Source organism: Plectropomus leopardus, chromosome 18 (genome assembly GCF_008729295.1).
Source record: "Plectropomus leopardus isolate mb chromosome 18, YSFRI_Pleo_2.0, whole genome shotgun sequence".
Lineage (NCBI taxonomy): Eukaryota > Metazoa > Chordata > Actinopteri > Perciformes > Serranidae > Plectropomus > Plectropomus leopardus.
Window position 1 is genome coordinate 6,076,366 of NC_056480.1, and position 24,244 is coordinate 6,100,609.

Below are 24,244 nucleotides of genomic sequence, written 5' to 3' on the forward strand. Positions count from 1 at the left end.
CTTTTTACTTTCAATATTAAAAAGGTATGTTTTTAAAATATAATAATTGAATTATGGTGCAGGAAGGGTCATGCATTTTCCATCAATCTCAGTGAGCCTCAAGGACAAATACTTGTAGCTTCAATGCAGCTTTTTTAGTTTAAGATTTTTTTTTTTTTTTGCATTCGTCCAACATAATACGTTCAAGAATTGCTGGAAAGTTGGAAATCCAAAGATAATTTCTGGTTTTATAATATAAAGTACTACTATAATAATATAAAGTGTAAAAAATTATACAATAAAAGTCCCAAAACACCAGTTAAAATAAGCACGAATTTTTGACTTCTGCAGACCAATATTTCTATGTAGTTCAGTATTTCAGAGAAAAAACTACAAGCAAAGTACTTTTCCTTTTTTAAAAAAAAACAACACCGTATGTGCAAGCGTGTTTTTTGTTACACGTGTACAAGCATGAGCAAGTGTACATTACCCACACTCACCGAGTACAAGTGCAAAAGTACACAGCCAGAAGGCTGTTCTCTTTCTATGTGCAGATGAGTAGACTAGAGAGCAATGAGAAAGCACCACAGGGACAAAGAGCTTGTATCTCAACTGTGTGTCACTTTTTATTGGAACAGAAAGAGCAAGGAGGTCATCGGTACAAAAAAAAAAAAGGAGAGAAACGCGGGCGTGAGGGTTGGTAGTTAAGCAGTGAGCGGTCACTTGGTGCTGGAGGTGAGCTTCTCCAGGTCATGGATGCCCTCCTTGTCAATCAAACGGACGGTGAAGGAGGGAAGGTTCAGGATGAAGCGCTTGTTCAGCTGGCGGACGGAGAAAAGACAAGAAATGTTACGAGATGAGATGAGGACACGGATAAGCAGAATGGATGTAGAAACAAGTGGAACCAGAAAAAGAAAGGAGGCACAGAGTGATTAAGTGGGACTACTAAAGGCTAAAGGCCTTTTCAGAGGTGTTTTTGGTGCCTGTCAATCGCCCGACACAAAACAGATCTGCTTCATTTTTGTCAAATGCATCAGTCCACAGCGAGTGCGTTTACATGGACATGAATAACCTGTTTATAACTGTTTTATAATATTCCATTTATGTGTTTTAGCATCTAAACACTAATTTCCCTTTATAACGGTGATACCCAACATAAGGCCTGGGGACCAAATCTGGCCCGCAATAGGGTGATAGGTGTCCCACTGACATTTTTCTTTTTAATTAATTTATATGTTTATATATACCAAAACATTCAGAGGTGAGGTTAAAATAAAATTAATAATAGTCATAAGAATGAGAATACAAAAATATAACAATGCAACAACAGTGATGACAGTTAAAAAAAAAAGTAAAAATATGTAAAAAAATATATTAAAAAAATAAAAATAAAATCTAAATTATGTGATAACAAAGGGCCATCGAACTGATTTGAACAATTACAATCTGAACCACAATGAACCTAGTACTACATATACACGTAAAAATATGTATACATACTGTAGGTACACACAAAAACACGCATACGAAGCATACACTCATAAAAATACACACATATCCCATATTTAAATACAGTAAACACACTCAGTGAGTGAAAGACTCTTCAGGACCCCCGCAAGTTTTTTCCTGTGATTTGCTTGGTGAAGCATAATCTCCAAAAACGACTGTTTAAAATCACAAATCTCCAACTCTTTGTATGATGTGAATTTATTAACAGTATCTGTAATGATTGCTCATGGCTCGTGGTGTGGCTAGGAGCTCGCTGGTTTCACTGTAGGAAAAGGTTGCAACATATTCCCATAAAAATCTGTGAATCAATAAACAAAAACTATGCTGATTTCTTCTTCTGGAGCCTATGTAAAAACTATTTCTGTCCAGTAAATTTCAGCCTGGCGAAGAGTTTGGCCAGCAGCTGTCCTCTCGGCCGAACAAAGGTCAGATCGAAGGTCAGCGATGATTCAATGGGCGTTACACTTTTGATACAGACTCCCAGTAAAAGCCAAATTAAAGCGAACTGTCCAAGTTACTGAGAATACACCGACTGAGGCCACTTCTGCAGTTGCTATCTGACAATTACATAAGATGCTTATTATTCTTATTTATACTTATGAAGTAGGAATGAAAAAAAAGTTCCTGAACTCACTTCCTCGATGCACTTCTTCAGCAGATCCACCGCTTCATCTCGGGTCAGATCTAGAACAGAAAAGAAGAAAATGAGAGAGCTGAAATGGGAGAAAAAGGGAATGACAAGCGACATAAATGAGATTAAAATGAAGCAGGAAAACAGCTGTTATCACTTTTCTTGTTATGGCTTCAGACACCTTTCATACACATTTAAACCTTTGAAACCTGAGCAATATGGTTCGATTTCTTCTGAAAACAAGGCTAAAAAAGCAAAAAGGGAGTGCCTGGTGGCTCAGTGGAAAGAGCGGGTGCCCCATGTATGAAGGCACTGTCCTTGCCGCAGCAGCTGCAGGTTCGATTCTGGCTTGTAGCCCTTTGCTGCATGTCCTTCCCTCTCTCTCCCACTTTCACGCCATCACTCTGTCCTGTCTAATAAAGGCAAAAATGCCCCCAAAAAATCTTTACAAAAGCAAAAAGGCAACTTGGAAAGAAATGTCCTGCAAATAAAAAGAAATGTCCTGCAAATAAAAAGAAATTAAGTAAAGAAAAAGACAAAAATAGTTTAAAAAAGTCCAGAAAATGATATTTATAATTATCATTGTTAAAATTATTATGAACCATTTTACCCCTATATTTATCATATTATAATTAACAATAACAATAATAATTTTAAAACTAAATTTCAGGCAATTCTCTTTAACACATAACTTGTAACTCCTGCGTTCTTGAAAGAAATCAAGCCAATTTGCACAGGTGTCAAAGGGTTAACTGTGAAATTCAGTGGTTTTGGTGAAGGGGGGGGGGGGGGGTGATGCCATGTAAGGAATAACAAGAAATTGTTATAAAAAAAAAATAAGATAGAGAAAGAGAGAGATGATAATTTGTCAGATTTATAATAGGTATTTTCACTACAAACAACCACTAAATAAACATTCAAAACGATGTTTCCATGCTTATAATTTGCTATTAGGTGAAATAATTTCATTTAACGAGACCCCTCACAGTCATATGAGTCTGCACTGTGACCAGAGTGTGAATCAACTCTATAACCCCTGCAGTGACCGCTCTGCAGACCTGCACCATATTTTATTTCTTTCTCTTGTCTTTCCAGTGTGTCTCACAGGAACAATAAACAGAACATGCAAACAGAAACATGCATGAGGCATTTCTCTGCACTGACCCGGTCTGTAGTGCCGGTCAAGAATGGAGAGAGTGAGGAAGGCTCCGTAGCCGTGGGCAGCGAAGGGGGCCTTGGCCAGGGAAGACAGGTAGTCCATGTAGTAGAGACCGGGGCCGTCTGTGTCATCGTAGCCCGCCAGCAACAGGTTCACATGATACGGAGTCTGGAGAGAGACCGAGGAGGGAGGAGAGGAGAATTAATTTTCACATTTATGAGAAGGGTGTCAGTTTGAGATGCACACTAACTTAATTCAATGTTACTATTGGAAAGAAACTCTAGAACCACACAAGTGATTATACAAGTGTTTTCACAGGGTTCAGTGGACTTGCTTGGCTTTTTTACATTGAAACCCAGAGTAGCAAAAATCTGATTTGTTTTTTTTTTTTTTTTTTTTTGCTCTTGTGTTTTTTTTTTCAGAGTGGTGCAGGTGCACAAATCAGATTTTTTTTCCAATCAGATTTGGGCTATTTCCGTATGTGGTCTTAAATCTGACACATGTATGATTATTGGCTGTGCGACTGCTATGAAAACAGTCATATCTAAATGTATGCGCTTTTTTCTTTTTGGCTTTTGTGTCGCTTCAGCTTCTCACCCTCATTGTAACACACAACAAATTATAGTCCGACCTCCGCAGCAAATGTTAGGTACAATAAAAGCTCGACAGCCCGTGCCATTCATTTTATCCCAGGTGCCTTTCTCAAAAATGTGATGTTTTTTTGGTAGTTGGTTACTGGTTGCATGTGATGCGTTTCAGGGAAAAGATCCTTTCACACTGAAGTCAGACACTGGTCACCTAAAGCATGAACGTAAACAGTCTAGGCAAAAAGACTGGATCTGAGGATAAAATATCTGAACTGAGCATTAACCCTTTGAAACCTGAGCCAATTGGCTTGATTTCTTTTTAAAAAATGGGAAGAAAGGGATGAGCAAGGACAGAAAAAATGTCCTGAAAAATCAGCAAAAAAATTAGTAAAAAGTACAAGAAGATTACCTGAAAATTTGTTTTAAAAAACAAAAAAACAAGAAAGTTTTTAAAAAGTTCTTAAAAATATATAATAATTATTTAAGTTAATTTTAAATATGTTAAGTATGATAATTATAAATATAGCTTTTCCTTATCTTTCTTTTTCTTTTTTCTCTCCAGACATTTAACCCTAGCTTCTTTCCTTTTTGTAATTCTAAATCTATTCATTTCTTTTTTTGGGAACATTTCTTAGCAAGCTGCTTATTGCCATTTTAGGTTTAAATACTAGTGAAAGGTGTGTAAAAACAGCACAAGGAAAGGGATGTTTCTCAAGGTTTCAAAGGGTTAAGCCCTGTAATGTGAACGTAGCCTTTGTGACAAGTCAAGTGAACATCGTGTAAGAATCAGAAAAACATAACAACTGGCAAATGGCTCGATATGAGAGCATACTGTGAGTAGTTTAGAGTCGTATTGCACCATTTCTGCATTTATACAGTTCTTTTCTTCAATCAGAGGTGCCAACATCACCATCAACATATGTATTGTGTCGCCATTTGTACCTTATTGTACTTAAACGTGCATTTACAAACTTTTATCAACCAGGTCATGAGAGCAAGACATCTTACAGAACCACTCGAAAACTTCTCTTTCTTAACTAACTGAAATTGTTTTTTAATTACTGACTTTTCCACTTAGGTGAGATGTGAATAATGCAGCATAAACGGCAGCGAGGACAAAAAAACACAAGTGAGAGAGCGCAGGGAGAGGCAGCTAGTGACGGAGGGAGAGGAAAGGTGAAAGGGCGTCACAGGACAGAGGAGGTGAGCGTGTTTGAGTGTTTGAGGGGGAGAATCACGGTGTCACTGGCAGTGTGACATCTGCTGGGAGTCAGCACCCCTCTTGCTCCCTCCGTTGCACCCTCCCTCCCTCTTCATCCCTTCTTTACCTCCCTCCCTCCCCTCCTCTCCTCCGCCTTCACCCTGTGCCCTGGAGTAGCGCCAGGGCTCATTAAAAACTTCTAAAGTCGTTTCTCTTGCCCCTTCCTCCCCCCCCGTCTTCTCTTTTTAAATTACATCTTTTACGCTTCCAGCCTCTTCTCCCCTCTCTTCCTCCAAAACACTAATTTTCTCTCTTCGTTTTTGCAAGCCACTGTTCCTCATTTTAAAAAATCCCTTTAAAGCTAGACCATTTTTAGGGGGCTTCAAAACAACTTATGGCCTAAATTTTTGACGGCAGTAGAAGCAGTGTACTGTTTTCGGTTCAAATGCAACAAGAAAAATATAACATCGCATTCGAAGTCGTGCAGTGGGGCAAATATGACTCATACGATGCCAGACGAGTTGCGATCTGCACACCTGCCCTCTCATTTCAATTCATCTCTGAGCCAACCTGCTTATTTCTTTGACTTGTGTGTTAGCGCTGCGTTTGCCACAAGGGCAATGATGATCGTTATACTCCCCGTGGAACCGGCACTAGTCTGTGTGTTAACGACGGTTTTGAAGGTGTACACGCGCGCACACGCACACGCACGCACACACACACACACACACACACACACACACACAGAGGTGAGAAAGACTGTGTTTGTGAGTGTGCACAGCGGGCGTGAATCTCAGGATGAATATCTTATTGTGTGCGGGTTTAAGTGTGTGTGCTTTAACTCCTCCGTGAGCCTCGCGAACGCCCCAGTGGCATCACCCCCACCCACCAGACACCTGTCTCACTGGTTACAATGTAACAATAATACGGACTTGGCATCAAAATAACCTTCCCTTCCCATGTCACCTCAGAGGGAACCAGGCACCTTGTTAACCCAGCCACCTGAACTCACACCCGTGCTCACATGCAAACAATACACATCATATGTTTTATCCCCCCCCCCCCCTGACGCTTCCCTCTCAGCCAAACACGACCCACGAAACAAAAGCTTCACCTGCACATTGCTACTGTCACCTTCAGCAGACACAAACCGGCTCCACCTGGTTTTCAAGGAAAAGTTTGACATTCTGGAGACTTTTAATTGCATTTTGGTCTCAAGTTAAATGAGATTCATAACACGGTCATGTATGTGCTGCAAAAATGCAGCTGGAGCGAGAAGCCAGTTAGCTTAGCTTAGCACAAAGACTAGAAACAAGGGGAAACTGTTAGCCTGGCTTTGTCCAAAAAAAAGAAAAAGTAGCCAAGAGACAGTTTAGATCAAAATTCCCCGAAATACACACCTTTAACAAGATTTATCCTGGCCTGCAAAGAGGGATTCAAAACCCTTTGAAACCTGGATCAATTTCAGATTTTTTGTTTGTTTGTGTGGGGTTTTTCATTGTTTTGTTTGTGCTGCAGTCAGACATGTTTCATAGGCATCTAAACCTTTAAAACCTGAGCAAATCTGTGATTTTTTCTTGAAAACTTAAAAAAATGACACTTGAGAATGCGGCCGGACAGAACCAGATGCATGCGCATGAAACTCTGAAGGACAGCGTCAGGTATGATAATGGTAACCACGTGAAATAAGGAGCGCGAGTGCCTTTATGGGGCGGGCGGGGAGGCACAAACAACAAACTTTCGAGTCCAGAGTTTTTTTTTCCCCACACCTTACCATGTGCCTCTTTTGTCTAAACCTAACCATCCCTGACTTTGTTGCCTATTCATGACCATTGTGACAGTCCGTACTGTGGTGTAAACACAAAGACCGTGCTGCTTCATCCCACCATGTGCATTTGTTGACATCGCTGTAACAGCATTCAGGAGCGTAAACAGCTGAAGCAGGACACCTAAAACACCTAAAACATTGGAGAAGATGCGAAAGGTCACAATGGCACCATGTAACAAATTGGCATGAGAACGTGTTGCCCTTTCTTTTGCCATACTGCTCTGTTAGCTACTACAACCCACAAAGGGCGAAAAGTGCTTCTACACGACCAGTGCGGCTAGCTCGTCGTACAAAGTCTCATTTGATTGGATGAACTTTTGTAAATGCCCCTCGTTGCAGGATGAGTCATCAATCATTTGAAACTGTTCTACAGGAAAAAAAAGACAGGGATTTTGATATAAAATACTCTAAAACCGATATATTTTGCATATAACAAGAGATAAATAATAACAGTAGGAAAGTGTTTTTTTTTTTTCAATTCATGGGGAATTTAAGACATCAGCAGTGTACGATTCAGAGCAAAAACGGCTTCAGTTGTGACACAAAATAAGGTCAGGCTTCTAAAAAATCATCACAAACTCATCCCCAAACTCTCTTCCACGTTCCAGCACTCCCTCCCTCCCCTTCTTCCTCCCACCTCCCTCCCTCCCCCTATTTTTGCACCCTGCCCCGGGGCATGTTCTCTTTATTGGCATTTCTCCTCAATCTGCTGTATTAATTGTTCATCTGTGCAGGAGCAGGGGAGCCGCATGCAATATGGCGCCAGTAATTATTTGTACCCATTGTGTGCCCGTGCTACAAAATATTTTACAAACCCATATGGGGCCAGCTGTAGATCACCACCGCACAGAGGCTAACTGTTGCTGTGCGGCCTTATAGGAAAATCTAAAAATAAACAAACTTTGCGCATTGACTAAATTCTACTTCTTCAGCAAACTGCAGAGCAAACATCCACATATATATACAAAAACTGATGACTGCGAGGCTTTTTGGCTTCTACATAATCTGCAAAAAAAAAATCAAATGTTATATTTATAAACCATCTGCCTCCCCTGAGCTTTGCTGTATCTGTTTAACCTCATGTCTGAGCCTCCTACACCTAAATACACCTGTATATTCAACATCAATTTAATCCTTATTCATCTTCAATACACAATTTTTGCAAATAATACAGTGCATCAGACAGGAAGCTAAAACAAATAGAGGCAGAACAGATGCTGAGTTTCTATGCCCCTAAAACTTTGCAGTTGTTGTTTTGCTCGGTGGTGAATTTCATGTGTATCATTACTGACATGCATGCAGCGGAGCCGAGGCCTCAGGTGATTATGCTTACCGCTAGTTTTTTATTTTCTTTGTCTCGTCTCTAAAGCTTGAGTGAATGCGGTACTCCAGAGGTTAGCGGAGTTGTTTTTCTGGACGGCGGGCTGGTAAGAAGCGCACAGTCGTATGTGAGCGGGGTTTCGCTTACTCTGCGCCGACATGCTCTGCTGACTTTAGCTAACTACACCTCCCGGAGGTCTGCAGCCACTGGGGTATGACATCTTTCAGACTAAAGGACTCATCTGTAATTTATCCTGCAGGAATAAGGCCATCAGAATTAACAATATACCACTGATTAATTTATCAGCCAGTGGTTTTTAACCTAAGGGTCTGGATGTGCCAGTGGCATCACGTGATTTTTTTTTTTTTTTTTTTGTGGAGGGGGGTTAGAATATGATTTAAGGATGGTAGAAAAAAAAAAGATTTGATACACAAAAGCAGATCATTATCTTTTCCTTTCCATCTGGGCTAAACTTTAATCTGCTATGATTTAATCAGATTAATTAAAATAAATTCCAACATATGCAGCCAGCTCCCCAGACAGGAATTGATCTTGGACTACAGGCGTTTTTCATCTACCTACATCTACATTAAATTTTTAGTCAACAAAATGGGCTTAATCTACGCTGTACATGTTGATGGAAATGTTTTTAAAAGTTGCCTTTACAACTTTACAATGGGCCTTTTTTTCCACAGCAGACACTGTGACTCCTCACAGCAGGACAGCACAGGTGATACTGATAACATTAACGATGTCTCTATTGTCTTCATAAAGCTAAATACAATTCAGACATAATTCATTTTATCATTTACACCTGCGCTTTTCCAACAGTGACATGTCAAATGTCTTCCCTGAAAAAGGCCTCTACTGTTTATCTTTAATTGTTTTCTGGAATCATTGTTTTTGTTATAGCAAACGTCTTTACTAAATAGCAAGTTTAGTATTGATAAACACTGCAAACAGTGATTTTTGTCATTATCGATTCATATGCCAGTACATTTCTCCATTAATCATTTTCTCAATAAAATGTTGGATAACAGTAAAACATGCCCTGCTAAATTCTGCAGACCCCAAGATCACGTCTTTAAATGGTATTTTATCTGAACGACAGTCCAAAAATCCAAAGCTATTCAGTTTATTATCAGCAATGACAAAGAAAGCATCAAATTCTCATATTTAAGAAGCATGAAACCAGCAAATGCTTGGCTTTATTGCTGAAAAATACTTTAATGATCCATATTAGATTATCAAAATAGTTGCTAAAAAATGTCCATTAGCTAATTAATTACTTGACAAATCATTGCAGCTCTAGTGTTGACAGAACATGGTGAAAAGCATCTGGTCCAGTATTGAACGTGACTGCTGCAGTGGCAGCTGCAATTAATTGGCATTTCTGCACTCTTCAATGTACGTCCAGTAAGTGTTTTTGTCGCTGTTAGGCTCAGATGGACCTTTTTCACAGCAGACATTTTGACTTGTTATAGAAGGAAAAGTGCAGGTTAAACTGACAACATTACCAATGACTCAGTTCTACTAAGTATTTAAGTAAGTTACTCCGTTACTTCATCATTGCTTTTCCTACAATGACATGTCGAAATGTCAGCTGCAAAGGAGGTCTTTTATTTTAAGTGTCTGTCAGCATTATGGAAAGGATCCCTACTGAGGAAGACCTTTTCGTTAAGACCAAGATCCTTTTTGTTTAACCAGAAAAAGCTTAAAAATCACTACTGACAAACCAACCAGACTCCATTTAAAAAAACAGCAATTTTAGCTTGTATAAAGCCACCTTATTTTAACATCTAAATTGGGTGAATTAAGGTTTTTGGTTTGTTTTTTTCAGCCATACCAGAGTTGGTGACTGTTGGAACAGTGTTAAGATGAACCAAGACAGTTTTTAATGACTTTTTTTGTTTCTCTTGGCTTTAAATGAAATGTGTTTTCCGATAATAAAACTACTGTTTATTCACATGTCGTCTGTTGAGTTTGGCATGGTGATTTTGAGGCTTTTTCCGATTAAATAAAAAGGATCTTACTCTTAAACAAAAACATCTACCTCTGTAGGAATCCTTGCCATAATGTTGTCAGACACCTGGAATAACAATCTCAGCTTTTAGCAAAAACAAGCACTTTTAGTGGATGTAAACTGACAATCCACTATTGCATATATACACCAAAGTCACTTTTGCAGCTGCTGGTTGAATTGTCTCACTCAATACTGAGTCAATTTCACATTTTTTTGTTCTAATTAATCACTTAGACACAATAAAAAAGGTAAATAGAATACAAGCTGAAAAACACCAAAGTTACTGTTTAACATTTATAGAATGATCAGGATTAATACTCAAATCATGGAGAGCTGAAATGATTTGTTGAACTGAAAATTAATCTCCGAACAGCTTTGATCAGGTGTTAATGCTTTCAGTCATATTTTTTTAAGCCAAAATGCCAGAAGTCAAGTGGTTCCAGATTCTTAAATACAGGCATTTCTGTTACTATTTTCTGACATTTTTTAGACTAAATGATTAATGTATTAATGTAGATGAGAATGGAGATTGATGATGAAAATGATTATTCATTAATTAAAGTGGTGGCACTGTCATTGAAGTAAATGGTTTAAGTAAAGCTTCTTCAAACAGAATCATTATCTGCCCAAAGACGACACAAAAACAGGTCGGATTCGATCTCCTGCATGTTTGCTTAAAGAAATGTTACTTCTTGTTGCTGTATAACGGTTCAAAACTCGAGCAGACGCTTCTCCTGTTTCACATTCAAATGGACAACACACATTACATATTCTACATACTCAAGATGTTCTGGGGGGGAAAACACCATAAAAAAACCCTGTTTATACAACATAATTTGCAAATGTCCGTGTACTCTGGAGGTTGATGAATGTGAGAAGAGCATAGCTGGAGGAAGGTGTGGGATGCAGAGGAGAAACTGCTATTGCTTCAGTTTCTGAGCACTCCTGAGAACGCAGCATTAGTAAATCCTGCACTCATAAAACCAAATTCATAACCGTGAGGCACGAAAATAACGATACACTCCCAGCTTATGGCAAGACATGAATATAAATGTTATCCTCCACAACATGTACAACCTTGACAGAATAAAAACGATCCTGATCCTATAGGTCCCTCCTGTGCACACGCATTTTGTATCCGTGTGTATGTTGACTCCTACTCGTTCTCACACTCCAGTCTGTGTAGTGTTGTCTACTGGGCCTGTTTGTCTCCCCCGGGGACCCCCCCCCCCCCCCCCTCCCCCCCCTCCTGCTCTACCCCTATCCCCCGTTCGATGTGTCCCACATTCCCTTCTCTGCCACACTAATTGTTTTTTGTAATTATTTTCACCCTTCTGCTATTGTGACAGGCAGCGGCTGCACTACTCTTAACAAATTAGTGCAAGAGACAAAACGCACGGATACGTCGAGCAGATCTGACTGAGTGAGTTACAGCTAAAAACACACAGAGGCCAAAGCAAATAGTAGCATGAACTATGCACTACAACAAAAAAACAAATGTACAATTTGTGTGGTTAAAACAGTTAGTGAATTAACTTATTAGTCAATCAACAGGAAATTGTCCAGTAAATATTTTGATAATGGATTCCTAGTTTTCAGTATTTTTTAAGCAAAAAAAATAAAACTGACATTGCTATGCTATTGATTAAAGTAGGAAATTATTGTCAGATTGATTGCTATTTTAAAGTTGTTAACTGCAATCCTATTTATATGCATCCTAATGTTTTTAAAAGGACACATAACAGGCTACGCAGGACTTTCCTAAGAAACGATATATAGATTTGGACAAAAGTAACCACTCTTTATCACTCCTTATGACCCACCAGAGGTGAGTGGTGGTGTATTTGTCTGCAGGGACTCTGCCCTCTGCCTGTATTTTGTTATTGTGTTCTTATTTTGCTGTGTTCAGGACGTTCCTGGGCACGGTGCACAGTGAGGTCGGGACTTCATAAAAAGGTAGAGACAAGGTAAGCACCTCGCATCCAAAAAGAAGCTACAAAAGTTGTGCACAGGCACCAAAAAAAGGCAAATATAGCGGGTCGAAATGCAAAGCAGTAGGACTGTTGTGTATCGTTTAAAAAAAATATGATACCAGTACTAATATCAGTACGCTTAAAGTGATACCAATACCAAGAGAAATTCAAGTATTCATTCTATACTTTAATGTAAACGAAATGAAGTGTAGTATAGCCATACTTTCTAACGTTTTGGTGGCATCTCGACGTGCTGAATTACATACTTCGCCAAATACACCAAATTTAACTTTACCACACCACAAATGGGTTTCAGGCTGTTCGGGATCAAACCCAAGGCTGAAACAGGATTAAATGCAGGTATCATTTGACTGGAGAAGTTTCAGTACTACTTGGTACTGGGTTATTTCGGTCAATACTTTATGGAGTACCGATACCCAGCCCTACCAGGCGCACAAAGCTGAGGGTGACTTTCACTTTCATAATAAATTTGTTCATTACTTGGAATTGGGGGTTTAACTGAAACTACAATAAGCTTAAAAACTTTATCTATTAACACCTAAATGTAGAGTAAGTAAACTTCCTTAAACTGATAAAATACCAAATATCTATTCACAGAGTTAGTCCCCGTGATTGTTTTAATATATATTGTAAATACACTAATCCTTGCTTGTGTGCCTTCCACTGTACTGCCTCAGGTCTCTGCGAGGCCTTCAGGACACACATAATAATTTAAAAAAGCACTGCACTTTTCAAGACGTGTTCAGCATAAACAAACAAGCTCACTAACACTCACAAATGCATACTGATACATGAGCCGGTTACCTTTTCTGGTTGTAAATCCAAGCTCGAGTGAGTAATGAGGAGAAATTCTGCACCTTCACATGTTTTTGGATGGTCAGATTTTGGCATTGAAGTATTGAAGGTCAAAATCATGGTATGTTGATAATATACCCAGAGCAACAGTGCAGTTGGGGTGGGAGATGTTGCTGCAGGCTCAGGTGTTGTCATGAAGTCTCAGAGGGAGAAACCTCCGTCACCACTCACACAACAAGCTGACAAATGTACCTGACTCTGTCAAAATGCATCGACTGGCTCAGCCTGGGTGTCCCCAGCTGATAAACACAGGTGTAATTGCAAGTGAGACTGAACTCCCACGGGAACTTTGGAGTAACACTACATCTCCAGTATTACATCATAGCGGTGTCACTTCATCACGCAAGATCTCTACTGTGTTTGAGTGTTTTTTAATTTCCAGTTTAAGCCAAAACATACAGTCTAAAGAGGACATTAAAACATGTTGTGATATGGATGAGTAAACCTCCCACATGTGGTCACAGTCCCTGCAATCTTAAGTGAGTATTACTTTAAATTATGGGAATTAATATGTGATTCTATCATTTGACTCCCTAAAGCAAAATGAGATCGCAAATGCTAACAGAGGAATGTAATTAAGCTTTAATAGAAATTAAGTAATTAAGTTAAAATAAAAAATAAAATATTTATATATTTCATGATAAAATAACAATCAAAATATTTATAGGTGTGCTCACTCATTTCCCCATGATGAATATGCTTAATTCAGAGGGTGACCACTGGTACATGGGATTAATTAGCTTCTGTTTTGTTAACTGGGGAAATTTAAAAAGTTACAGGTGTTGACAGTGTTTGCAGTGGGTTTAAACAGGTTTAAAAGATGTTCACTTGAAGGATAAAAGATGAAGCAGGTCAGAGACTACATGGCAACACAAATCACAGCAGATGGTGCAAGTTATAATTTGCATTTGTGTGACACCACAAGGCTGTTCAGCTTGTTTTCTGTGAATAACAATGTGTGGATTTATTTTCAAAGACAATTTTCAAATTTCACACTATCATCTCTGGCAGTGTAATAAAAGAAAATGTATAAAATGACTGTAAAATGAAATGTGTTACAGTGCTTTACTACCTTTAGTTTGTTTTGGAAAAGCAGCAGTATAAATGTGAAAATAACTAAGTTTATTGCTTTAACTTTTTATTATAAAGTAAATGTTGACTGCACAATGCAATGGCTAGAAAATAATAACACCATTAGTATTTAGATTGGTCCCCTATAAGACTCGCTTTTCACTGCAATTTTGTCTGCCGACACATATGATATTGTAGGAAAATAAAGGCTCAATTTGTGGTACAAAGAAAGAGCGTCGACCATGGCACAACTAAAATGTGAAGAGGATGGCACTTTTTTGCGATAGCTATTTGTGGCTATACCAAGTTATTAAAGAGTATCTTTAAATTCTCTGCAAATACTTTACATATTCAGTTACAACTGAAATAACGGTGGAAAACAAAATGCACTGTGTCCTGTGTTGTTAGTATTTGTGAGGCTCGGAGGAAAATGGAAAGCGATCTCGTTGTCTTTCCGACACCTACACAAATGATAATACCACTTGGAAATGCTAGGGGCGGAAAGTTGAAAAGTTGTCGAATTTCACTTTAACGTCATCTTCAGTTCACTTTGGCTATGTTAACATGTCAAATTATAACCGCTATTTTTTCTATTTTAAAACCCCATTTGACGAGTAGAAATTCGGGGTAGGGGTGCCTGGTGGAGCGGCGCCCCATGTACAGAGTATGTGTCCTCACCACAGTGGCCGTGGGTTCGAATCTGGCCCCTACCCTTTGCTGCATGTCCCCCCTGCTCTCTCTCCCCCTTTCACACTCACATTGTCCTAAAAAGCCCCAAAAAATAAAAATTAGAAAAAGAAATTCGGGGCAACTGGTTACTAATATTCTGTAAAAAATTGTGCTGAGTTGTTGAAATGATCTTGTAAAATGAATATATGCACATCAGATGCACGTACACCAATAATATTATTTTCTTCATTAAAAACCTAATGCAAACACAACCAAAACAGGCCCCTGAACTAAAACAGTTACTTTGGTTATGATTATAGTCATATCTCTCAAACAAAATCTTCCTAGGGCAGGAGAAAACAATTCCTGCAAAATAAAGGTTAGTACCACTGCTTTATGGAACCCTGATGGCTGTTTAATGGGCTGTGAGTAAGAAGACCATCACATTTAGATGAGACCAGTGCCGACAGGAGCAAATTATTCCAAATAACAATTTCAGAACAAATGCACAAATAAAAAAAAAGTTAACAAAAAATGCAGTAGATATGCAGGCTAAAATAAAACCATGGCTTTATACACTTTTTATATGGTTTTGTTATGCTTTAACAATGCAAGTTTGATTTTTTTTTTTTAAAGCAAGTGTTTATTGCATCAGTCAAAATTAGTCATATCACTTATTTATTATCAAAAGAGTTGACAATATTTTTCGGTTGATCAAATAATTGATTAATTGAGTGACTGCTGCAGCTGTAATTCCAACTCAAATTAATTGAATCACTGGCATTTATGACGTGTGAAAAATGAATGGTTTTAACTGTGCCCACAAAGCAGGTTTGTTGCATAGTTTTTAGAGACTGACACTCTAAAAACACAAATACAGCTTAGAACCCGTGTGGTTTAACAGGGAACTCTGTGTTAATATGATTAAAATATAAATTCTGTCATAGAATTTAATGATTGTGTTGTAAAAGGATGAGTACTTGGTGTGTATCATGATAGTTACCCTACTCCGAAGGTAGTCTGCAAGATTCTTTCGTGTGAAGTTTGCTGCTGCTGCTGGACTGAGCTCATAACCTAAAACAAAAATAGGTGAGACAAAGTTTAAGCTTTCATAAATCTTCTGCAAATACACTTTTCCTTGAGATATGACAGTATTGTCAATGCCTTGACATCTTGTAGACAACTGAGGAGAAAGACGGGGAGTTTTACCACAGAGACATCATTTTTAGAGGTCCTTACCGTTCCTCATTTTGTAGAGCTGAACGTTCTTCTGGATGTACTCTGCAAACTGTGCTGTGTCTCCCGCTTCTCCGACACACAGCAGCAAAATCTTCTCACTTAGTTTGAACATCTTGTCATAGTCTGAAAAGCAAAAAAATGGGATTTCTGTTTTATACCATTGTGTTCATACATTTTTTTGTGATAAACATGTTTTATTTTAGAAGGGAATGGGGATACAAACAATCGCAATACAAAAAGTAAAATATATATCTGTAACTTAACCCTTTGAAACCTGGGCAAATTGGCTTGATTTCTTTGAAGGCAATGAGCAACTTAAGAAGAAATGACCCCATAACTAGCAAGAAATTGGTAAAAAGTGAAAAAAAGAACATTGAAAATTAGTGCGTGCGCGCGCACACACACACACACACACACACACACACAGCCAAAAACAAACCTAAAAACAAACAAACAAAAAAGCCAGAAAGTTAAAGAACAAACAAAAACAAAGGAGCAAGGAAATGGCCTAAAAAGTGCTTAAAAATGATAATAGTTTTGTAAAATAATTTTAAATATAGAATTTTATTTATCATAAATCTAGTTCAGTTTCAGAGATTTTTCACAAACTTTAATTCCACAAGTGGTGGGACGTTTCTTGCCATGTTGCTCATTGCCTGTTCTCCACATGATTATGATAGAAATCAAACCAATATGCTCAGGTTTCAAAGGATTACATACTTGTGATAGGTGTCTGGCTGCAGCACAAGAAAGGTGATCTATCCAGGTTTCAAATGGTTAAACAGAGAACTAAGACATTAACTAACTGTGTTCATAAATGATATTGGTGGCCACTTCTTAGGTGCCAGAGAAAGCAACGTGAAATCACATCAGCTATCTCATTTTTGATGTCAGAAGCCAGATTGGGCGGTTTCTGCTACCATTAGATTTTCTGAAAAGCAACTTTAATACAACTCAGTGCAGTACATGCCATATATTTTACACATATATATTAATATCCAAATGTGTGTACAAAAGCAGAACGAGAAAGATTAATACGCGGCTTTAACTTAAACAGAGGACTAAGATGTTAATTAATTGTGATAATAAATTATTTAGGTGGCCATGCACTGACTACCATAGTGAACTGTGTCAAGTCATGCAGTCTCTTTCACTTTCGCTGTCAGAAACCTGACTGAACAGTTTATGCTAACCTTGCTAACTTTGACTTGACTTTCTAAAACTTAAAATTGATATAACTCATTGCAGTACGTGTGATGTATTTTGCACATATTGTTATCGGTTACCTGAGTAAATATACCTAAACTATGTGAGCAAAAACATAATAAGAAAAATGTATCCGCGGCTTAAACTTAACGTGGCTACAGTTAGCTTAACTAGCTAAACTCTTAAGTTATTCATGATATGTAGCTATATTGTGGTAGTAGGGGAAGTTACACGTTATGTATTAATAAATATAGCTTTAAAGACTAATTATGAGTAGTAAAAGTTGGTTTACAGGTGTATACGAGCTAAGAAAACAGTTAGCATGTGTAGCTAAACCAACCGGCTGAGTGGCTAACGCTAAGCTAACGCGTTGTCATACCGTGTTTCATCTGAATGATGCTGCTGGCTGCAACATTATCGGCGGCGACGAGGACGAAATCAGGTCCCTGTATCCCGATTAAATATTCCATTGTGTTTAACAAGTAAGAGCTGATATATATTTCTATAAAACTCAGAAATAGCGGCCGTCGGTTAGCCTCGGCTGTGCAGATTACACAGCAAAACTTTGAGATGGGTGCCGCAGAATGTTGACGTCACCGGAAAACGGTCTGTCGTTCTTTGCACGCGACTCGGGCGGGCGATTTGAGCGGACCGCTGTTGTTTGTGTCAAACGGGAAGCGACACCGCTCCCCCGATTGTCGGTGAAATACAAGGAAAATCCGTTATTTCGGCACAAAAGAGGTCAGTATGAACGAAGGGACGCCTAAAAACGTAATGGCGGAAAATAATAATCCTAACGGCTCGCAGAGAAGACGGTCCTCGCGCTTGAGTTCTCCTCCGCAGGCTCAAACTGACACAAAGATGGCTGCCGTCAAACGCTCCATCGTTGTGAGGAAAATAGCTCCCAGAAAAACGGTCGCACCGTCGGAGCAGAACAAGGAGAACACACCGAGACGATCCGAGCCGGAGAGCAGCCAAAACAAGCCAAGGATCTCCCCCAGGGTTGCAAAGGGTAAGGGCTTACCTTAATCGACTATTGGTAGAGTTTACGATCGATTAATCGTTATTTGATGAGCCATAAAAAACGTTACTTATGTTAAACAAATTCGTTTTTAATTTAACTCAAAGTTCACAGTAACATGTTGCATGTACTTTATCAGTATTACATTGCCTGCAGATTAACTGAATCCTTAAAAAGTCTTAAAAAGCATTGAATTCATTAGTCTAAAAATAAGGCCTTAAGTGGTATTAAAATTTCTTAAATTAATCTTTCAAAAGTCTTAATGTGAGGATATTATGATTTTTTATATTATATATAACATATAGAAATACCTATAGAAATGTATAAATAATATACATGTTATTGTATATATGTTGTATTGTATTGGGAAAGTATACTTTGTAACTTAAACAAAAGAAAGTTTTATGTTGAAGTAAATATTTAAGCAAACTTGTGTCTATTAAGTGATAAGTGTTGGGCAAATTTTAATTTTTTTTCTACAAATTTGGGTTATTATAGAATTGGATTTCAATTTTTCATGGAATGGCAATAAAAAGTATTTTTCTAATTGTTGTTGTCTCTAGTCTCCACTCCAGATCCTGTCCCGGGACGTAGGAGCTCTTCGTCAGCCAAGAAGAAGAAGGCCACTATCCTCTCCCCGATCCTCCCTACCTCACCGCTGCCGTCTCATGCCCAACAGCCCCCAGTGGATCCAGAGGACGAGGTGTGGTCACAGAAAGTGCGCCGCTCCTACAGCAGGCTCAGCGACAAATCCTTCAACAGTCCCAACTCCAGGGAGAGCTTATTTGGCTTTGAGAAGCTGAAAACCCCCGAAGTGGTCCGAAGGGTCGAGCTGTCCAAGACGGGGATGGAGGTTTCTGGATCCTTGTCGGGTCTGAACTCATTCACGTCTTTGCTGGAGGCGGAGGACTGTGGTTCAGGTTTCCCTGAGCCGGACCCAAACATCCCCGGAGTGGCTGTGGTGAAGGAGAAGAGGAAGAGGAGGAAGAAGGTGCAGGAGATCGGCAGCACGGAGCTGGACGAGCTGGCTGCACAGATGAACGCAGAGTTTGAGGAGGCAGAGGAGTTTGAGTTGATCGTGGAGTAAATAATGTGACTGAAAGACTGAAGGAATCTTGTTTTTGTCTCTAACATGCTGAAGAACTGACAACACTTATCTGTGTGCCTCATACTCAAAACAGTCATGTTTTTGCTTTTTTCCTGCTCTTCATGCTGTAAAATTAGTTTATATTTTTGGAATTGCATGTTCATTCGTTGAATAGATCTTAATTTGGTTGTTTAGACTATTATTATGTGTTCAAATTAGGGCTGGGCCAAACATCAATATTATATCAAGGGATGCACAATATATATATTTTTTTTTTATAAATATGACGATATCCGATAATCCAATGTATAAAAACTCATTTTTCAGCCAATATTGATATATCCACTTTAATCCCAAACTAATCTTAGTGATCATCAAGTCTCCTCTGTAAAGGAATTAACATCATATTATGCATACTCTTATTGTGATGACCCGCAGATGGGTACACGAATACACTCTTTTTAGTGTATCCATTATTCATCCATTGTGCAAAATAAGAAAAACAACTTGGGGTTAATGTTTTAACATGTTCACTTTGTCAATAAATAAAAAAATACTTGTTTGTAATCAGCACATTGTCCAATTCCAATATTTCATTTTATAGCCAATATCTGCTGATATCAATATCGTGCTGATGCTATTATGCATCCCTAATTATATCAGTTTGGTGATATAAGACTATTGTCTAAGATTTCGGATATCTTAAGATCATTAGTATTGTCTTCTGTTATTAAAGGCTGCATTACAGTAACACTTTCTGAAACCACCAGACAGTTTTAGCTGTTCTTTTATTTGACCTCATACTCTGATTCATTATATCCACATTACTGATTATTTATCAAAAATCCATTGTATAAATATTTTGTGAAAGCACCAATACTCAACCCAGCAATATCTATTTTAAGGTCTTTGGTCAAAAATGTTTTGATGTCTGATTTTCTTCGTATTGCCCAGCCCTAGGTCAAAAAATCAGTAGATAGAGAAGTAAAACCAAAAACATATTCTTTTTTGTTTTTTATTATTAATGAAACATGTACACAGATCTTGTTTTGGGTGATCCGATATCTTACATTTGTCATGTTAAAGGTCCAACTTGGAGTGATAAAACTGAATTTTAAGAGTTTGCTTTTAAATGGGCTTTGTCTGTTTTAATTGACTTTTTAGCAGAAACTGGTTGTTGTTGTAGACGGGCAATATGTGACAGTTTGACATTAGTATTGTAATCACATGAGGAAGACGTCATTTGTAAACTCTGAAACATTATTTACAGCATCTGAGCGCCATAAAGGGATTATTTTTATCAGGAGAAAATTGACTAGACTTAATTGGCATTTTGTATGTCTTAATGATATTTGAACAACAGAAAAACAACATGTGAGCAGCAGTTCAGTTTGTTACCAGGAGGTTTTACATTCACTTTTGACATAATATTTCAGAATAAGACTCAGAAAATTGATGCTCTTAGACTGTTAATTTTATGCAACTATCTGTTCTTTCTTGTTTTTTCTTGCATGTGAATGCAAATAAATATTCAACAAATTATATCAGACATTGCAAGCAGACTTAAGGTTCTTTCAGTCACAACATTATTTTACAGAAATCCCTAATTCTGCCAAAACAGCATTTTCAGATTTTCATTTTTCTCAGTGAGTTTTAGTAACTTCAATTTTGATTAAACCCTAAAACAAGTTTGCAGCATTTTAAATTCCACATACCCTTTATAAAAAAAACCCCACAAACTGTCAGTTTTCCTCTCTATGTGGCCTCAGTGACATTCTTGTTTGTAATATTTAAGCAAAATCTCAACTAATCTCCGAGTTTAAACCATGACACACCATTTGTATGATAAATAAATCCTGCTTTAGTCCCATAATGGGGAAATTTGCATTCTTACAGCAGCAAGGTATGCACAAGATAAAGCAAAAAGAACAATATAAATAGTTAAAAAACAACAAGATGCCATACTCGACAGTTAAAAAAATATTTACACTAATTGCACATTGTGACAACTTTCACTTCAGATAAAGTCCAGTTAGTGTGTGTGGTCTCCTGGGAGCAGCTCTGGTTGCTGGTTCAGACAATGCCATTAAAAAATAAGCTTCTACACTCAGATAAAGGTAATCTGAGCATTGAAATGTGACTGTTGGCTGCGTACAGCTGAGAATTTGGGAGGATGACAGCACATGTTACTGATAACCTGCACAGGGCCCTGACAAGGTGCTAGCCGAGCATGCTGAAAAAACGAACACATTCGTACACAGCGCTGCTCTCCAGAGATTATGACGAGGCAGACTGAATGAGTGAGTGGGTGATCTGTCTGGATTTAATGAGAATGGTGGACAGGTAAAACGTTTTCCTCCAGAGCCTCTTAAAGGTGTAAGTGGATGTGTTGCATAATTTGCACTAACGAGGGGGGAGTGTTACCAGCCGTCATGTCTGCCTCTGAATGTGCAGCTTACAAATCCAGCTCGATACTCTGGTTTGATTTGTTCCTAAAGCAAACACGATCATTGAAACTGCTGTATGTGATTTCTGTTTAAGAGTAGAGTTTCTTCAGATGTTATAGTGTAATCCAAACAGTAATGATTCTGTCAATTTTTCCTTTTCCACAAGTATTTTCATAGGATAGTAGCAACAAGGTTTGAGTATTGAACCTCAAAATTTTGGGAGCATGCTGACCAAAATGTGTCTGTAGCACCACTATTTTTGTATCACCAAATGTTCAGATTTCTACTCTCCTAACTTCTTAATATTGCCAATACTTACATTTAGAGGGACAGTCCCCCCTAACATCAAAAATACACATTTTCCTCTTACCTTCAGTACTATTCATCAGTCTTGATAGTTTTGGTGTGAGTTGCCAAGTGTTGGAGATATCGGCCGTAGAAATGCCTGACTAATAGAACTAGATGTCACTCGCCTTGTGGTGCTCAAAGCGCCAAAAACATATTTTAAAAAACTCAACAGCAATGTTTCTTTCCAGAAATCGTTACCTGGTAACGCAAGATAATCCACAGACCTTGTTGTGAGCAGTTTCATGTAGGAACTATTTTGTCTCTACCGAACTACATCTGCCAATCGAATCGCCGTGCAGAAGAAAGCGTGCACCAAGGCCGACTGTTGCTGCTAATGAGTAGATGCACACTTCCTTCTGCACGATGATACAGTTGGCAGATGTAGTTCAATAGAAAGAAAATATTTCCTACGTGAAACTGCTCACAACAAGGTCTGTGGATTATTAAGTATTCGGGTCATGATTTCTGTGAAGAGACATCACTGTTGAGATTTTCAGATGCACTTTTTTTGGCGCTTTGAGCACCGAAAGCTGAGTACCATGTAGTTTCATTACATAGTCACATTACACTGTCACATACAGCCATATAGGTAAGAGGGAAAACACCTTGTTTTGATTTTGGGATGAAATGCCCCTTTAAATTTACTTAAAAATTTGTTGTCTTGCTTCTTTTGATAAACGAGAAAAGGGTTTTATTGAAAAATGTTGAAATTCCACAAAGTAAGTTATCAAAAAATAGTATAATTTTGCTATCTATAGGAACAGAATTTGCTCTTCAGAAGATTACAATAATGACTTTACTTTCCTAATACAGCTCAAAGAGCCACAGCTGTCTTGCTGAAAGATCTGGGAGCTTCTTGGTTCATGATGGTGTTAAAATTTACGTCCCAGCTGCTAGTAATCCTCTGACATTAATGACTGTTTTTATACTGTCCAATTGAAACACAGACAACAGTTTTGGCAGCAATATAACATTAGTTGAGACACATAAAGCCTGAAGATCTTTATTTAAATCTAAAGCAGAAGATGCTGACATCTCCACCTGTTATACACCTTAAAAAACTATCTCTGAATAAACTATGAAGTTGGTTATTTACATCTGCTGCGAGCTCACGTACACATGCTGACAGTATTTGTGAGTGTGTGAGAGGCAGAGAGACATAGAGGAATAATGAGTGTGCAGCAGCAAGCGAGTAAATCCACAATTTGCTCACGCATTTTAGGGTGTGCAAAGCGTGCTCTGTTTCTCCTCCTCAGGTGCCATTTCATGTTCGTCCCTTCATTTGGCATTTTCAGCTCCCTGGGAGAAGAGAAGACTGTTTTTTTGCAAGAGCACAACACATGGTGGCTTGCCTTTTTGTATATTTTTAACAAGGCATTCATGTCTGCTTGTCACTACGAGTGAAAGTTACAAACAGGAGCGAAATAGTAGGAGTGTTTTTGAGCTGCCAGGAACAGTTATTGATTTACAATGCTGCTGCTGCTGCTGCTGCTGCCTTTTGCTTTTCATGCTGATTTTTTTGGGGAGGTTGGATATTTTACACTCATATTCATGTTTTTTTTTTTTACCCTCTCTTCTCTTGCTTTCTCCTCTCCCCTCCCTCCCCACATTTCACTCACGGCAGTTGTCGCTGGTTCAGCTTGACTGCTTCGTTAGGGCTCATCATTTGCATTCAGATTAATTATCTAATTACCGACAAATGTCCGGCGGCCACCCCCACACTCCGGCTCGTCAGCTCTCAGCCTGTAATTATTTTAATCATTTACTTTCATCTGGAGCGTTCTTGCCATTCTCCTGTGTTTAGAGGCCATTCTTAATTACCCTGCCAAGACACTCTTTTCATGAGAGGGAGGGGAGGGAGGGAGGTTGGTTTGAGGGGAGCAACTGGGTGAGGGGAGCATGTGTGTGTGTGTGTGTGTGTGTGAGAGAGAGAGAGAGAGAGAGAAAGACCAATGGGGACATGATCCAGAGGCTTTGACAGCACAGAGGAAGCTCCCTGCTCTGCTGGATGCTCTTTCCTCTCTTTTTTTCTCCTCTTTCTCACTCTCTCTACACACCCTCCCCGTCCT

At 38.6% G+C, this 24,244-nt stretch overlaps 2 protein-coding genes across 2 annotated transcripts; one reads left to right on the forward strand and one right to left on the reverse strand.

Moving 5' to 3' along the window:
• Positions 1-580: 580 nt before the first annotated feature.
• On the reverse strand, positions 581-17,843 carry psmb2 (proteasome 20S subunit beta 2). Its single transcript, XM_042506672.1, has 6 exons — positions 17,652-17,843; positions 16,067-16,189; positions 15,831-15,901; positions 3,284-3,446; positions 2,123-2,172; positions 581-800 (listed from the first exon to the last, which is right to left on the reverse strand). Exons 1-6 carry the CDS (start codon positions 17,740-17,742, stop codon positions 699-701), a joined length of 600 nt encoding a protein of 199 aa, XP_042362606.1. The 5' UTR covers positions 17,743-17,843; the 3' UTR covers positions 581-698.
• A 60-nt stretch (positions 17,844-17,903) lies between these two features.
• Positions 17,904-20,908, forward strand: cdca5 (cell division cycle associated 5). Its single transcript, XM_042506671.1, has 2 exons — positions 17,904-18,284; positions 18,857-20,908. Exons 1-2 carry the CDS (start codon positions 18,020-18,022, stop codon positions 19,378-19,380), a joined length of 789 nt encoding a protein of 262 aa, XP_042362605.1. The 5' UTR covers positions 17,904-18,019; the 3' UTR covers positions 19,381-20,908.
• Positions 20,909-24,244: the final 3,336 nt, after the last annotated feature.

Excerpts from the sequence above, each read along its gene's own strand:
- psmb2 (XM_042506672.1), bottom strand. The coding sequence starts at position 17,742 with ATGGAATATTTAATCGGGATACAGGGACCTGATTTCGTCCTCGTCGCC. Across the intron at positions 3,447-15,830 it reads CAGACTACCTTCGGAGTAGG|ACTCCGTATCATGTGAACCT; the intron begins GTAACTATCATG and ends GTCTCTCTCCAG. Across the intron at positions 2,173-3,283 it reads TGACCGGCACTACAGACCGG|ATCTGACCCGAGATGAAGCG; the intron begins GTCAGTGCAGAG and ends TTTCTGTTCTAG.
- cdca5 (XM_042506671.1), top strand. The coding sequence starts at position 18,020 with ATGAACGAAGGGACGCCTAAAAACGTAATGGCGGAAAATAATAATCCT. Across the intron at positions 18,285-18,856 it reads CTCCCCCAGGGTTGCAAAGG|TCTCCACTCCAGATCCTGTC; the intron begins GTAAGGGCTTAC and ends TGTTGTCTCTAG.